Below are 15,019 nucleotides of genomic sequence, written 5' to 3' on the forward strand. Positions count from 1 at the left end.
TACGGTTTAAAGGCTACTTATATTTTCTTGAGCTTTAATGGAAGTAGGATTAGTTTTTGAAATAGTCTGCATTTGAAGTTCTAGACATGTTGAAAAACAGTTATCAGTGCCACTTCTCAACAAAACTATGCCTCTTGTTATTATATCCACGCTTGCAGACTTCTTAGTCTTGTCTCGTGCAGTGTTTTAGCCATCAGATGGGAAATGCTGCATGTAATGGAAGGAGCTGCCACCTATTTGATAGAAATCCCACTAGCCAGGCTTCCTCTTCCAGTAGTGTAAGACCAAAATGTTTTGATTCAAAACTTTCCAGTTCTCAGTTATGTGGTGAGCACTCATATTGGTAATAGCTAAAATGACACATAGCAACTGTGGCAGTCTCGGCAAATGAGATAATTTTGTGCTCTGAGTAATACTGCCTGTCTTCTAAACAGTCCTGATGACGTGTCACTGCTTTGGCTGTGAAGCATGGTGTGCACGCTTTGGTTCCTGCTGAACTCGCTGGTAGCCCTTAGTCCATGGTCGTATATTGTTTGAACTCTGAAGGACCATGTCCTGTGACATGGGTGATTCTCTCCCTGTTTTGAGGGAATGATGTCAAAGGACAGAAACATCCTGTGAGTTGTCAAGCTATGATGACACCCAATTGTATCAGCTGGATTATTGTGGAAGGATAGTGTCTGGATGTTATAAGTTCAAAGGCGTACAAGTTTGGCTTGCTGCTGAATGCCCTTCTTGTTTGGGCGCTGCGTGTGCAGTTGCAGAAAGTCAGTGATTTACAGCTATGGATTTGCAGATTGTGAAGTAGAACAGTAAGTGTTTCTAGCAGCAGATGGTGTTCACCCAAGAGTGCTACAGGAACTGAGATATGAGATTGCTAAACTGTATTAATAAAACTAAATAAAAATGGTGTCTAATCTGTCAGTTAAATCAGCCTTTGATGGCAGGGGAATGGAAACTGGCAAATACAACCCTAGCCTCAGAGTACTTCTCTGCCAATTTGATATGAGCTGTAATAAACCAATTTGAGAGCTGTAATAATGGGATTGGTGCATATGAGAAAAAGCATTAATGGGGGAAGAATGAGCACTATTTTGTACTGGGACACTGCAAATACATAGAATGGTCTGAAGGAGTCCACTGACGTGGAAAAGATATAATTGAAAAGTCTTTAGGTGAGTTTTTGGACTTTGAAAGTATTTCTTACTAGGGAATAGAGTGTAAGAATAAATGGTCAGTTCTCATAGTGGAAAGGAGACCAGTGTGGCTCTCTTGAAATCAATGTTGCTCGGCATAATCATAAATGATATGTAAAAGTGGGTGAATAACAAGGCAGGACTAGAATGCAGTAAGATTCCAGTTGACTTTAATGATATATATATATATAGATACAAGGAACACAGTTTACTCCACTATTTTTTAAAGTATTATGGCAAACTTTAAGGTTAAAATAATAATCAGTGTAAATAGAAATGAAAAGGAGCGGAAGGGCTTTGCAATATTGAGCAACTAGGCTACATGATGGTAGGTGAAATTCACTATTGATTCATGCAGATGTATTTAGCAGAGAAATATTACACTGATGCACAACGATGGAGTCTAAACTTTGTAGTAGTGTTCAGGAAAGGTCTTGAAACTTTTGGTGACAGAATGTAAAAAGTATGACCTCAGTCTTTGGTGGTCATTACAACAGTGAACAGAGTGTTAAGACTTATTATGAAAAGATGAAAGAGAACACAGCTGAGCTGTTTTTTATATCCCTGGTGTGCCCATATCTGAAGGCCTGTATGGGTTTTTTTTTGTTGGTTTTTTTTTTTTTATTTCTGTATTTAAAAGCAGAGAATAGAGCTAGGAAGGAACAGAAGTAGTGTTGAAGAAGATTAGAAATATGGAACGGCTTCAGTTCACAGCTCCTGGATGCATCTTTCGGGCATTGTGTGGTAGCTACGCAGGTTGAGATGTCAATGGCAAATATCTTGGAATTTAAGCTTGTTTAAATGCTTGGGGTTTGGGATTTTGTTCTTATAGATATTGTAAGTCTTGTTTTATTATTTACTTGCTGTTTGAACTCTTTTATCTGAGAATCTAATACCATTCTCTAGTTTGGTTCTTCTTGCAGAAAACAATGACGACTTCTGTAGTCTGTTACATGAACTTGTTTCAGTTCAAAGACAGTTGTACCTGGGCTGTGTAAAGAATGCTTTGTGTGCAGTCCTCTGACACTCAGGAATGTCATCGGTAGGATGAAAAGTGATTTTTTTAAAAAATATGCTATTTTTAACAATATGTTTTAGATCCATTTTGATGCCTGGGACAGAGAAGCACTTGAGTCGAGGTTTATCATTGTAAGACAAGCTCGTGTGCCCAGCCTTCTGAGAGTCTAGCTTTATTGTGCAGGGTTCTGCTTTTCTGGAAAAGTCTGCTGCTGTAATTGAATCCCATGTTCTCTTAGTTTTCAAAGTTTATTGTTGCTGTCTACCAGGGGCGGAAAATAGTTGTTTAACCATACATTTGAGCCCTACTGGATGAAACTAATCTGATTAATCTCTACAGCATGAATAACTCAATTTCAGTTTGAGGTTAATGTGGCAGTTTTGCAGAGTTTTCGGAGATGATGTGTTTACATGTTTATTGGTTAATGTAGGGCTTTTGTTCTTGTTTTGTTTTTAGGACTGCACTGTGGCTGACATGGAAGATAAAGTTCAGAATGTAGTAAGTACCTCTTTCTGTTCAAATTCAGCTGCCCTCATTCACATTTATTTTGGTGGCTTCTACGCTGACTGTACTGAGAACAGCTTTCCAATCCCACACATACAAGCATATTGTGCAAGTAAACATTGTTATGGGCCATTTTGTGAGTATTCTTTGCTGTAGAGGAAATCAATGAAATTGGAACAGACAGGTAGCGTGTGTGATAGCACGGTATTAAGTATTCCTTAAGGTTTCATTGCACAGCTATTTTCTCAAGAGAATTTAGACCTCAGATTTTTCAAGGGTAGTACTGTAGAATGATCATAGGCTAAATAAACCAATTACGCCTGTGATGTGCATTTAGTGCCTTAATAAGCAGACACTATTCCTTATTAAGCTTCTACGTGTAAAAGAACTGCTCTGCACAGAACTGAAGTTCTGTCTCTGTATTTGAGTGTGAGTTTTTGGGGTTGTTTGAAGCAGCCTTGTGACCAAGCGAGGAACGTAATGGAATGTTTTTTATATTTTTGTAACAGTTAATCATCGCTTCCTGCTTTTGACATGAACCAGGCTGTGCTCTTTGATAAGGTCTTCCGCTAGCTCATAGATGCTTAGGAATTTAGTAGCACAATAACTAAAAATAATTTTGTCCATAAATAATGAGACCATGTAAAAGGAGTTTTTTGCATCTTTCTTTTTCCATTTGTGCACACCCACTCTGGAAGTAGGTATTGTTGTTTGGAGTTCCCTTGTTTCATCAGTTCCTCTCATTCACACTTAAGCATTGTTTTGATTTATTTTATTGTTGCTCTGTAAATCTGATGTAAAACAAAACAAAAAACGTTGGAGCTATTGTCTCCGGGGTCCATTGTAATCCAAACCAACGTCTTCCTACAAGACAGGTCCCCCCATCCCGCGTCCTGTAATTACATATGTCTACTTTGACTGAAGGATTCAAACCCCTTGTGAAAAGTGGCTTACCTTGCTGGTTCCCAAATTGTGTGTAACTAACTACTGTACTGTGTAGTAATCCTCCCTCCCCTATCCTTTAAGCTTTTGTAACCTACTTTGAGTTTCAGCATTGCTTCAGTTAACATCAAGACCCAAAACATGCTGTGGAGCCTTAATTTGGACTATGATTTTTTTTCTTTCTTTCTGATTAATTAGCCATTCTGCTAGTTAAAAGTTCTACAAGACAAAGCCGTTCTGCCTCTGACTTCACTGACACACACGCGAGGTCAGAATTCGCCTTTAGTTATAATGTTGGCTTAGGATCAGTTATGTTTTGGTCAAAAGGAAATATGAACCTTGCCTGTGTAAGCATTCCAGAAGAGGTCAACTCAGAGGCACAGTGGAGACAAGTTATACTGAAACGCTTAAGTGCTAGATGTCCTAAGTCAGTGGCTAGCACCTCACTTTTTCTGACAGTTTTCTGACAACAGAAATAAAGAACAATATGAAAAACTGTCAATTGTTCCCACAAAGAATCATCAAAATGTTTCAATATTTTAATGGGTTATAGTTTGGTTAAAGCAAACAAACCCCAAACCCGATTTTTTTGCTGTGGGGTTTTTTTTTTTTTTTTAAATAGAGGATGTATTGGTGTCTGTTAGCGATGATGAGATGGCACTAATGGAAACACGTGGTTTGTACTAGGTTACGGTAGTAAACATGCTGTAGAATAGATCTGTACCAATAATTGTCTATTTCGGTGATTCTTAACTATGCTTTATTAGTGGACCAAATTGTAGAACTCATTTCCTTTCTATTTTTTAAGAGAGGAAGAAGCCAGGAGAGAAGTCTTCTAACTCTTTTCTGTATGTTCTCATTGTAGGCCAAGACTTTAAATGGCATTTGTGACAAAGCCATCCGATCAACTACAGATCCATTGATGAGCCAGTGTGCGTGTCTGGAGGAGGTTCATTTAACCAACATTAAACCTGGGGAAGGCCTGGTAAGAACCAATTCTGGAGTGTCCTCATGTCCCTGGTGTTTGATAGGTAGTCTTGTGAGCCACTGCATGTGTGTGTATAGCAAGATATTTCAGACCCATTAATATCCTGTGGAGAACAGAAGGAAGCATGGAGTGGAACTCTGGAAATTGTCAGGTGGCATGCTGGAGTGGCTGCCAGAGATGGGTATGCATGTTATTAGGTTTGATCCCAAGTATAGTTTTGGCTGGTAAAGTATTGCAGATCTGTGTCTTAACTAGGATATTGGGAATATCGCATTGGGAAAATCACAGATACTTGTGAAATCAGTCATTTTATTTTTGCTGGTTACCTTAACTAGCTGTTTTCCAGGGATAAGGCTGGGGTGGGGGGGCATTTATCAAGGTGATGAGAAATGGTGTGTGTGTTTTTGAAAGACACGTTTTTGTGGGTGTTTATAGCAAGATTGTGAAGAATAGGAGAATTTTTGAGGCTTGCTGTTAGCAGGAATAGGAAAAATCCTTTTAAATGTTCAGTGGCTGTGCAATGTTGCTGAGTTTAGTTCGTTCAGTGGATGCTGCTTGGCTGAGTGCTGGTTATGAGAAACTGAGTTTGAAGTTTTGGTGGATTTTCTGGCTGAAGAACAGACATGTTAGAGTGAGTTGGAGGAACTTTAAATTCTTAAATGCATTTGTATCCCCTGCCTCCCTGAAGGCAGAAGAACATTGTTGGAGGAAGCTTTACAGTCTTACTGTGCTATATAGTTTTACCTAGGCCACTGGATTTGACTGAATCAGTCACGCATTCTTGAATTTATGGGGATCTCCTTGTTAATGCACAAGCTATAACAAAGCAGAGTCAGCCTAGCTTGGACTAAGTGAGAAATGAGGAGGTAGGTGCACACAATTGGATACTGACAGGCAAACAGGGAAGGGAATTGGTTGGAGGAAGAGGCAAAAAAAATGTTCTGTTTTCCCTTGTACTTTTAAGCAAATGTGGTAACTTCAGGCAGATAAGCTGCCTATGACTCCTAAGTAACATCCAGTACTGTACAGCTCAGTGTGAGTGCTTCTAACAACAGACATAGGTAGGAAAAGTAGAGATGTATTTGTTCATAAATGATGAAACCAATGTACTGGTCACCTCTTGTGGGGAAATCTATGCAATTAATAGTTAATAGACTGTTGGTGATTTTTAATTTGGTGTTCATATGGTCAACACCAACTTCATCTGTTTTTGTCCTTCCATTTGCACTCAGCATTAACACATATACAGCCACAAATACTTAGTTCTGCCAGAGCTTTTATTGCTTATGTCAGCACTGTGGTTACAAGGCAGCCTGTATATTGACTTGCCAAGAGAAATTGTAAAAGAATATGTAGGCAGTATTTGTAGCCCACCTGTGTAAATGTGCTTTGTATGGAGAGAGCTGGTGGCCATCTAGTAAAACCTGTAATTCTCTAGTGCAGACAGGGCAATAAGGAAATAAAGGTTTGTTCAAGGCCAAAGACAAAGGTTTGTTCAAGGCCGAAGACTGACAAGACAGCAAAACCAGTAGTGTTTGGTATTGCCAGCCAGCTAGTGTTTCTGAATTGCATTCCATATATTAGGATTTTTAAGTCATTGTAATATTACAAATATTACAAATATTACAAATTAATTACAGTAAAAGTGATCTGTGAGGAGATTTAGAATGTTGTAATATTAGACCACACACTTTTCCAGGGAGAACATGTGAATTGTTATGTGTTTTTAATAATGTTTTGAGTCTGCTGCCAACAGTTGTTTAATCAGATAAGTTACACTTTTTTTGGCCTTTAAACTTGTTTTTCATTTTCTGCTTACATTTAGGGAATGTACATCAAATCAACTTATGATGGATTACATGTAATTACTGGAACTACAGAAAACGTAAGTGAAGTAAATGTAGATTAACTCAGGCTATCCAACAGTAGCTTTGAGTTAGTGTGACTTTTTTTACTACTTCTTCCTGTTTTACATATGACTTTCATGATATTACTGCTTTAAATATTGTGTGATGCATCATTTGTTTATCCACAATTTGTAAATATTTTGTGTCTGCATGTTTCACTGTTAGTCTAATTAAACCATTTTCTGCAAGTACATGAGTTAATTCAAATGCTTGACATTAAAATAATTGCTTTAATAAGTTACTGTATCTGCTGTTCTGAGCACTTACAGTATCTTGCTTAACAAAGCCTTGAATGTATTTGCTCTCTGCTGGCAAAGGCAATCTCACCTAATAGGAACATTTGGGTGGTGATGTGCTAAGTTCAGTAATGAGTAATGAAATCAATGAGCTGTTCAGTGACAAAATTACCTTGCAAAGTAAAAAGACTGCAGAAAAGTAAGACTAAGAGTGGTCTGCTGGAGGGCAGTGGTCAGCATGATAGGCAACTGTATTTTTTTACTGCAGATGGTTGCTTGTTTTGTTCCTACACTCTGAATTCTCTGTAGCTGAGACTTTATTCAACGCTTCTGGGCAGTCGTTGCGCTGGACTTCTGGCCCATAGCTGAGGCTGGTGGGTGATGCTGCTGTGGTGGTGTCAGACATGCCGCTCTACAGGAGCAGTGGCTGAAAGAAAAAGGAGCAGAAGAACTTGGCTTTTGCAGCGATGCCTTTTTTTTCCCTTCTTTTTCCTTTTTTTTTTTTGTGAGTCACAAGAACCAGTGGTTCTAGTTGTACCCCTGCCAAGTCCAGGGGCCAGGGAGGAGTGGGTGGAAATCTGTGCTTGCAGTTCAGACTGAAAGCTGAAAGCTTTTATGCTGTTACCCTGTTATAACTCTGTAAAGGGTTTGCAACATAGACTAAGGCCACTTTGACAGCAAATTCAACATTCGATAAATGTGAAAGAATGTAATACTGCTGCCAAGTTCCCTGTGCGTGTAGATCTCATTTTGGAGGTCAGGAGTCGGGCTGTATAGCTTCTATAGCTTGATGAGTGTTTGACATTTTTATGAACACTGGTGCTTCCTTTGGAGAAGTTTTTCCTTTGGAGCAACAACACTAGAGATGTGATAGAGAGCTGCAAACAACTGGTGTCTTTCTCGTGGTGTGGGATCATGCTGGGTCTTGGCTCAATTTCCTTGCTAGGTTTGGAATGGTATTTTAGTAGCTGTCCTCAGAAGCTGGCGTGTTGGAATGCAGTGGAATTGCACCCCAAAATTAACAGTAATGTATGTTGGAAGGACTGGGGAAGTCCATGCATTTGATACTGGTCAGCCAACAGGATTCCTGAGTTGTGCCATCCTACCTGCGACTTCCTGTGTCACATTGGCTTAGAGCTAAACTTTACTCTTTCCTCCATTCTCACAATGTGATTGCAGTGTCTGCTGTGCTAGCTGGCACTTGTTGTAGGAGTCCTCCATGCAAGGGTCTCCCACCTTCCTCCAGATGGGCTGTTGATCCCCCAAAGGACAGCTTGAAATGAACTATGTTTGTCACAAACTTGACTTTGGCCCAGCATTTTTTCATGATCGTGGTTGACTCGTATATATGCAGCCTTCCACGGAGACATTTCCTCTCAGAGGAAGCAAGAGGACAAATGGGGTTACTCATGATAGCTGGAGCCTCCCACGAATTCCCCCATGTTTTCTTCCCTTGTTGCACTGTTTATTCCTACAGTTCCTTCTAATAAAATAGTTACTTGAACTCTGAAAGTGTGATGACGAGGAGAAGGGGATCCTTAATCCAAGTGCTTAGTTAGGAGTCACTAGGAAGAGCTGGCCTGCTGCCAGGTGATTACTCATGGGGTGGGGGGAATGGAAGGAGAAGTTGTCCCATGACGATAGAGCAAGGTAGTGTGTTTGTGCGCTTTGGGTGTTGTCAAGGCTGATCAGAGTTGGTGTGTTATTAAAAACAGTCTTGACACTATAACTGCAGTGATAGCTGGTGCATGGCACCAGTCATAGATAAATCTGAATAAATATTGACACATTTAGCTGTTCCTCACTAATGGTTCCTAAGAGCTTGGTTTCTGTTCCAAGCAAACTGTATTTTAAGGTGTATTATTATTAGGTACGTGTTTGAAAAATACCTGTTTATGCACATTTGATGTGTGCAAGGATATATTTTATCTGTTGAGCTTGCTGATGCAGGCAGGTAATTTCATGTTAAAGTTGGTAGCCCTTATTTACATTAGGAAACAAAAAGGGAAAGTGAAATGGATTTATTTTGTGGGTTGGAGGGTTTTTGGTTCTCAAGTCATTAATGGGTGTAATGTGTGATCTAGCTATGTGAAAATTTTCAGCAATGCTCTTCGTTATAGATACAACTTTTGACTTAGCTTCATGGGGGTTGTTATGGGAGGGGAGAAAACCTGCTGAAGCACGTGCCTCTTGTTTTCCTCTTCATAGTCCCCTGCTGATCGATCTCAGAAGATTCATGCTGGTGATGAAGTGATCCAGGTTAATCGGCAAACTGTGGTTAGTAACAAACAGCCTTACCAATCTTCCCTTATGCTTGCTCTGCAAAGCTTGCTCCCCACAGGTTCTGAATGAATGGGGTCAGGAGACAGTTCTGGTGTTTTCCTGTTGAAATTTTTGAGGCTTTGTAATGTTTTGCTTTCAAGGCAAATTTTACTTGGACTTAAAATCAATTCCTTGCAATATTTTGATAAACACAAAATATTGCATATTTATTCTAAGTGCTGTATGCATCATATTAAAATATTTCACATTGTATTAATGCCTGATTTAAAATGCATTGTTACGATCTACTGGAATGCAGATAAAACAGCTTTTAAAAAAACCCTGAAATATTTGTCAAATCATTTGCATCTGGGAACTTGGATAAAAAGATAACATTTTTGCTTAGCATAGGTAAGCAATGCTTTTCAATGTGAGAAAGTAGTTCACTGTGAATCCCTGTGTTGCTCAATTTAAGCACATTCACATATCCTCCTAGGACCAGAGTTGAGGTATAAAAAGTATTGCTTGATATGTCAGTGTTTAGTTTACAGCTTAAGTAGAGCTCTTTCTTTAAAACAAAATAAAGATGATCCTTTCCAATATTTTTGTTCATTCTGGCTTTTTTGGATCTCTTTTCTCTCTTTAGGTTCATGTTAAAACAGACAGTTTGACTGGAGGGATTTAGGTTTTTCTTGTTTGTTCACTTTCAGAAAAGCAATACTAAATAAAAGATGTCTTTATTGTCTTCCAGGTTGGATGGCAACTAAAAAACCTGGTGGCAAAGTTGCGAGAGAACCCTGCTGGAGTTAGGCTGCTGCTTAAGAAACGTCCCACCGGCTCTTTCCATTTCACTCCTGCTCCGCTGAAGAACCTGCGCTGGAAACCACCCTTGGTGCAGGTGAAAGGCTGCCGGCGCAACTGTGATGTTGGGATGGGAATGCATTGGTTGCAACTTGAAAAAGAGTACTCATGATCAAGGAAGGTTAGGTGAAACGGCTGTCCTCTTCTGGTTCCTAGATAAAAGGGAAAATGTTCTCGTCTCTTTTTTTTGTTTAACCTCAGATAATGCCCTCTTGATACACAAGGGTACTAGGTGTGTTGAGCATTTTAATCAGTCAACGTGCCACTGGGAGAACTTATCTGAGGCAAAACTGCTGAAACCACTGATACGTATGGAATTCATCAGTGTGGAGTAATAAATGCTTCCTCTGTTTAGCAGAGGAATACGTTTTTGCTGAAACAACTTATGTGGAATAATCTCTCTCTCCTCTTTTTAGTCTGGTGAAGGGTGGGAAAGAGTGAGTGTTTTTCAAGAAGTTGTTTAAACAACTTCTTTAAATAAGATTTGGTTGTTGAACAATTCAAAGCGGACAGAGAAAATGAAGGTAATAACTTAAATAACCATGTTGAGGAATAGCATGTCTTAGGAAGCTTAGGGCTTAATGCTTATAGGAGGAAATAACCTAATTGAATCTAAACTACCTGAAATAAAGAAACTAGGGAGAGTTTCCATTCTTACTCCTGTTCTGACACGAGTCTCCCTACAGCTGTGAGGATAATTTATCAACCTGTGAAATGCCAGTGTCTATCGCAAGCCTCAAGGCAGGCAGATTTCTCTCAAACTGGGTAGAGGATGTGCGCTTGACTCCTTTCTTATCCTTCCTTTCACCAATGCCTGTGTCTTATTTTTGTGGCATCATGCCTGCCATTTAATCAGCACCAAAGAAAACACCACCCTGAGTTTTCCAGAGTTACCCAAAGCAAGGACTGTGTTACCAGTGTGAAGAGCTGAGGTGGGCTGGGTTATAGGCTGTGCCAAGCAGCGTTTTCTTGGGGGAATGGGTGATTGGAGAAGTCTGAGTTCTGGACTCCAACATACTGACTGCTAAAAGGCAGATGCTTGTGCAGGGGTGCCATTAACTGAGGGGCCAGAGTGAAAGCCTGGGCAGATCCTTGACAGAAAAGGGTGAGTCTTGCCCGACAAAGTCGAAAGGGTCCTTCAAGCCTTTGCCCATCTAGAGGCAGACAGGATGCTGGGGCCATAGAAGTGAGCCACAAAGAACAAAATGGCAGACTTGCTTAGATGAGCAATACTAAATATTTTTTTCCTTTGCTTCCCTTACCCTAGTTATATCACTTGATGCAATTTGTGGTGAACTTTACAATATTCCTGCCTATGCCCTGGGCATTGGACTGTATAGAATAAGGGTAGCGTGAGCTGACTTTCCAAGTGTTGCAGATCATATCTGTATTTAACAAATTGTATTCTTTTAATGGATCTAAAAATAGAAGAAAGGGCTTTGTCTCTGTTGCTTTTTCTGTCTATGGAATTTGCAGGGAAAAATAGAAATGGAAAGAGCAAAATATTCTTGAGTAATGCATTACCTGTGATAGGATTTCTGTAGGAGGGACTGAAAAGCTAGCCAAAACTGGGGGTGGAGGAAAATGTAAATGCTAAGAGTTTTTAACATGTTTATTAAGCATAGAAATAGTAGTTCACTAGGGGATGAAATGGTACTATTGATTATTGAGTTATCTTTTTATGAATGATAAATCAATGCTCAGATGTTTGATAGCTGTCTAACATTTCAGACCAGTCCTCTGCCAACTTCAACCCAGTCACCAGAAAGCACCATGGATACCTCACTGAAAAAAGAGAAGCCAGCCATTTTGGATCTGTACATACCACCTCCACCAGCTGTTCCCTATTCTCCTCGGTACGCAAATAAACGTGCACTACTGAATAACAAACTCCTTTATTACACTTGCTTCTGAGCTGGCTTGCTTTTAGAGCTCTGTGCAAATTAGCTTGAGGAAATTGCAGATCTTACAGACTTTCTTCTAGTTGCTTAAATGCATAGGATTGCTTAAGCTTATGCTTAAATGCATAAATTACTATGATGGTAGTAGATTTTATTATTAGATTATTGTGTCCACATAGATCAGAGTTGTTCCTAAAACATGAGCAGATGTCATCCATGGTTTTGTTGTGGGGTTATGTTTTTGATTTTGTTTAAATCTGACTGCATGTAGCAAGAAGTCATTTTTGTCTAACTCTTTCCACTGTTTTTTTTTTGTTGTTTGTTGGTGGGATTTTTTTTTTAGCAAGTTAAGTAACTGTTGTGGGAGTTAAGATAGACAAGAACTTGTTTTAAATTGTTAAACTTGCAAGCTGTATAAAACAGGAATGTTCCCACTGAAGGGAAAGGAGAGTCAATTTATTCAACCGTATTCTTTTCCCTTGCAGTATAAGCTATAAAAATGCGGACCTGTGTACACAAAAGAGGGAGGTGGGGAGTATGGTATGGCTAGCTTTTGTTTGTTCTCAAGTCCGTTTGACTCATGCCAGCTGACCTGGGAATGTGATGGACAAAAGGGTTTTCAGGCAGGACATGCTTCCTGGCCTGCCGTGACGCTTTAGGTACACCTAGATAGCCCAGCACAGAAACTCTGACCTTTTGCTGCAGGAATCATATGGGAGGAGAACTTGCCTTCTGTCATGTAAGGCCTGATACAGAGACAGAGGTTGTATTCCTGAAGTCTTTGGGGCACTACCGGGGTTGGGGAAGAGGGTTTCTCCAAGGTAGGGTCTCTTGTCCTGAAATCCAAATGAAGCTGGACACACCTTGACCTGCTGTCTCCCTATTTTTCATGTTTATGCATGCTCGGTTCTTAAAAATAAAAAAGTAAAAGTAATCAAATTTCTTGGCATAAAAACAAGTATGTAGTTTTAACAGCTGAGTTTAGAATGCCTTGGTCTTTTCTTTAGATCATTACCTTTCAAGTACGTTGCTGAATTATGTGCATGTGCTCAGTTTGTTTATCTCTTCCCTAAAAAGTCACAGAATTATATCTAGCTTCAGATGCCTTTAGACCTGAATCCGTGTTGACAAGGAAGGAAGTAGCAATCTAAGCTGTAAAACTTGCCCCGGATGATGTCTGGAAAGGGGAAGTCTTCTTGACTTTTAAAGAAAGCAAATTTGGGAAACTGTGGCAGCCAGTAAGAGGAGAAAGGGCAGTTCTTTTGCCTTCTGTTTAGCTATTTAATTTCTCCTCTGCATGTTTTGCTCTTTAAACTGTGGCGCATCTGTGTGGTCATTTCTTTTTTCCTCACTCAAACTTCTGTTCCCTTCCTGGCATGGATCTTCTCTGGTCCGCACTGGGGAGGCAGAGAGCAGTGGCTGGTTTCCCACATACATACGGTTGTGGTATAACAGTGCAATTTTTGGTCCCTGAATCTCCATAAATAGCGCTGTCCCAGTCACTGAGCTTTAGCATTGTTCTTGATGGAGAGCTGGAAAAAGTGGTATGCACTGGCCAGGAGGCTGTTGTGAATACTGGGGTATGAATATGCTCAGTCAGTCAGCTGTTGGGTTTTTTTATGCCTGACTTGGCTGATAGTTGCCTCAAGCATTAAGATTGTAGCATGTACAGGGAAGGAGTTGGGGGGAAACAACAGGCAAATCTTAATTTGGAGGGTAGTTTGAGGGATTGCTCTGGGAGGGGAGTTCTTGCAGAAATTGCTCAATCCTATGTATATACACTATGAATTTATTACTGAAACTTTCAAGGGGATCTCACTTTTGGATGGAGAGAAGTTGATGAGTATTCAGTGGCTGTTATTGGGCTCTTACAATGACTGAAGAGCATAGTCACTCACATGGAGGTGATAAGTGTTCCATTACACGGAGATGGATAAATCTATGTATGTGCTCCTCTATCACAACTGTGTACTGAACAGGCAGCCGCGATACCCTCAGGGCAGAAAGGTCTCATTTCTCAAAAGCTTTTTTAGGGGTTGTACCTCTAAACTTCTCTGTGTGTTAAATTACTGGCTTATTAAAAGTGAATTAGTATGAGGGCAGTAGCTTTCTTTTTTCCTTGCTAGATATGTTTATAATGAAGTCTTCCATCACCTGACTTGGGGTTTTTTCAGCTTGTTTGCAGCACAATGCCAGTTGTCAGGAGCATGACTGGGTGCTAGAAGTATCTTTCAAACCTGCTCATGTCCGTAGTGTGAAACTCTCTTAAGCCACTAACTGAAGTGAAATGTCCTTTCAGAGATGAAAAGGGAAGTTTTGTATATGGAGGAGGCAACAAACCCAGTCAGCCACTATCTGGGTCCAAGGGTGCCGAGTCTCCCAATTCTTTTCTGGATCAGGAGAGTCGAAGGCGAAGGTTTACTATTGCTGATTCGGATCAGTTACCTGGGTATCCCATGGAAGCAAATATCCTGCCAGCCAAGATGAGGGAAAAAACACAGTCCTATGGTGAGTTCATTCCTCTTCCATTATTGCTGTTATCATAAACACTTTGGTCAGTTTGGAATAATTTGTGTTAGAAAAACTGCTTGTTAGTTTTGATGGATATTAAGGGCAGTCTGTGCAAATTGTGAATGTGAATGAAATTCCACATCTGTAATAATTTGACTTAAATGCTGTTATTTAATGAATGTCATTTAGCTGGGCTCTGCTGCTACGGTTGGCCATTTCCATGTGTGTTTTGGTTATAACTTTTGATCATTATGTCCACTGCTGCTGTAATCGAGCCAGAGTGTGGCTGTTTAAACTTGGCAAATTGCTTTCTTATATTTCACCAGCAGAAGTATCTTGAAATATTTTTTTTTCTGCAATTTTAACTCCTTATTGCTGTATCTCTCCTTTTTGCTTAATTGTGAAAAGTATCAATTTAAAAATTGGTTTCCTAAACTTAGTGTAATTCCTTATAACCTTCTGTGTTGCCTTTAGGAAAACCTCGTCCTTTGTCAATGCCTGCTGATGGGAGCTGGATAGGAGCTGCAGAACCCTTCTCTAGGCCACGAGCACCAGGGAGAAAAGGCAAGGGTTTAGATCTCGTCCCTCTTTCTCTTCCCTTCCTCCCCAAAATTTCCTTGGGGTGAACTGGGTGGAAGTGTTTAAATTGGGAATGGAGGATTAGTGTTTACATATTGCTGAACTGATCCAAGA

The 15,019-nt window shown here is 39.9% G+C and overlaps 1 protein-coding gene across 3 annotated transcripts in view; it reads left to right on the forward strand.

Moving 5' to 3' along the window:
• CNKSR3 (CNKSR family member 3) overlaps nucleotides 1-15,019 on the forward strand; it is a 71,765-nt gene that overhangs the window by 41,158 nt on the left and 15,588 nt on the right. For all 3 annotated transcript variants that reach the window (XM_054819803.1, XM_054819805.1, XM_054819804.1), the window contains 8 exons: nucleotides 2,671-2,712; nucleotides 4,526-4,645; nucleotides 6,474-6,533; nucleotides 9,000-9,068; nucleotides 9,805-9,951; nucleotides 11,646-11,770; nucleotides 14,115-14,323; nucleotides 14,801-14,896. In XM_054819803.1, the coding sequence (XP_054675778.1) occupies nucleotides 2,671-2,712; nucleotides 4,526-4,645; nucleotides 6,474-6,533; nucleotides 9,000-9,068; nucleotides 9,805-9,951; nucleotides 11,646-11,770; nucleotides 14,115-14,323; nucleotides 14,801-14,896 (868 nt within the window). The remainder of the gene's footprint in view (nucleotides 1-2,670; nucleotides 2,713-4,525; nucleotides 4,646-6,473; nucleotides 6,534-8,999; nucleotides 9,069-9,804; nucleotides 9,952-11,645; nucleotides 11,771-14,114; nucleotides 14,324-14,800; nucleotides 14,897-15,019) is intronic.

The sequence above is a fragment of the Grus americana genome, chromosome 3 (genome assembly GCF_028858705.1).
Source record: "Grus americana isolate bGruAme1 chromosome 3, bGruAme1.mat, whole genome shotgun sequence".
NCBI lineage: Eukaryota > Metazoa > Chordata > Aves > Gruiformes > Gruidae > Grus > Grus americana.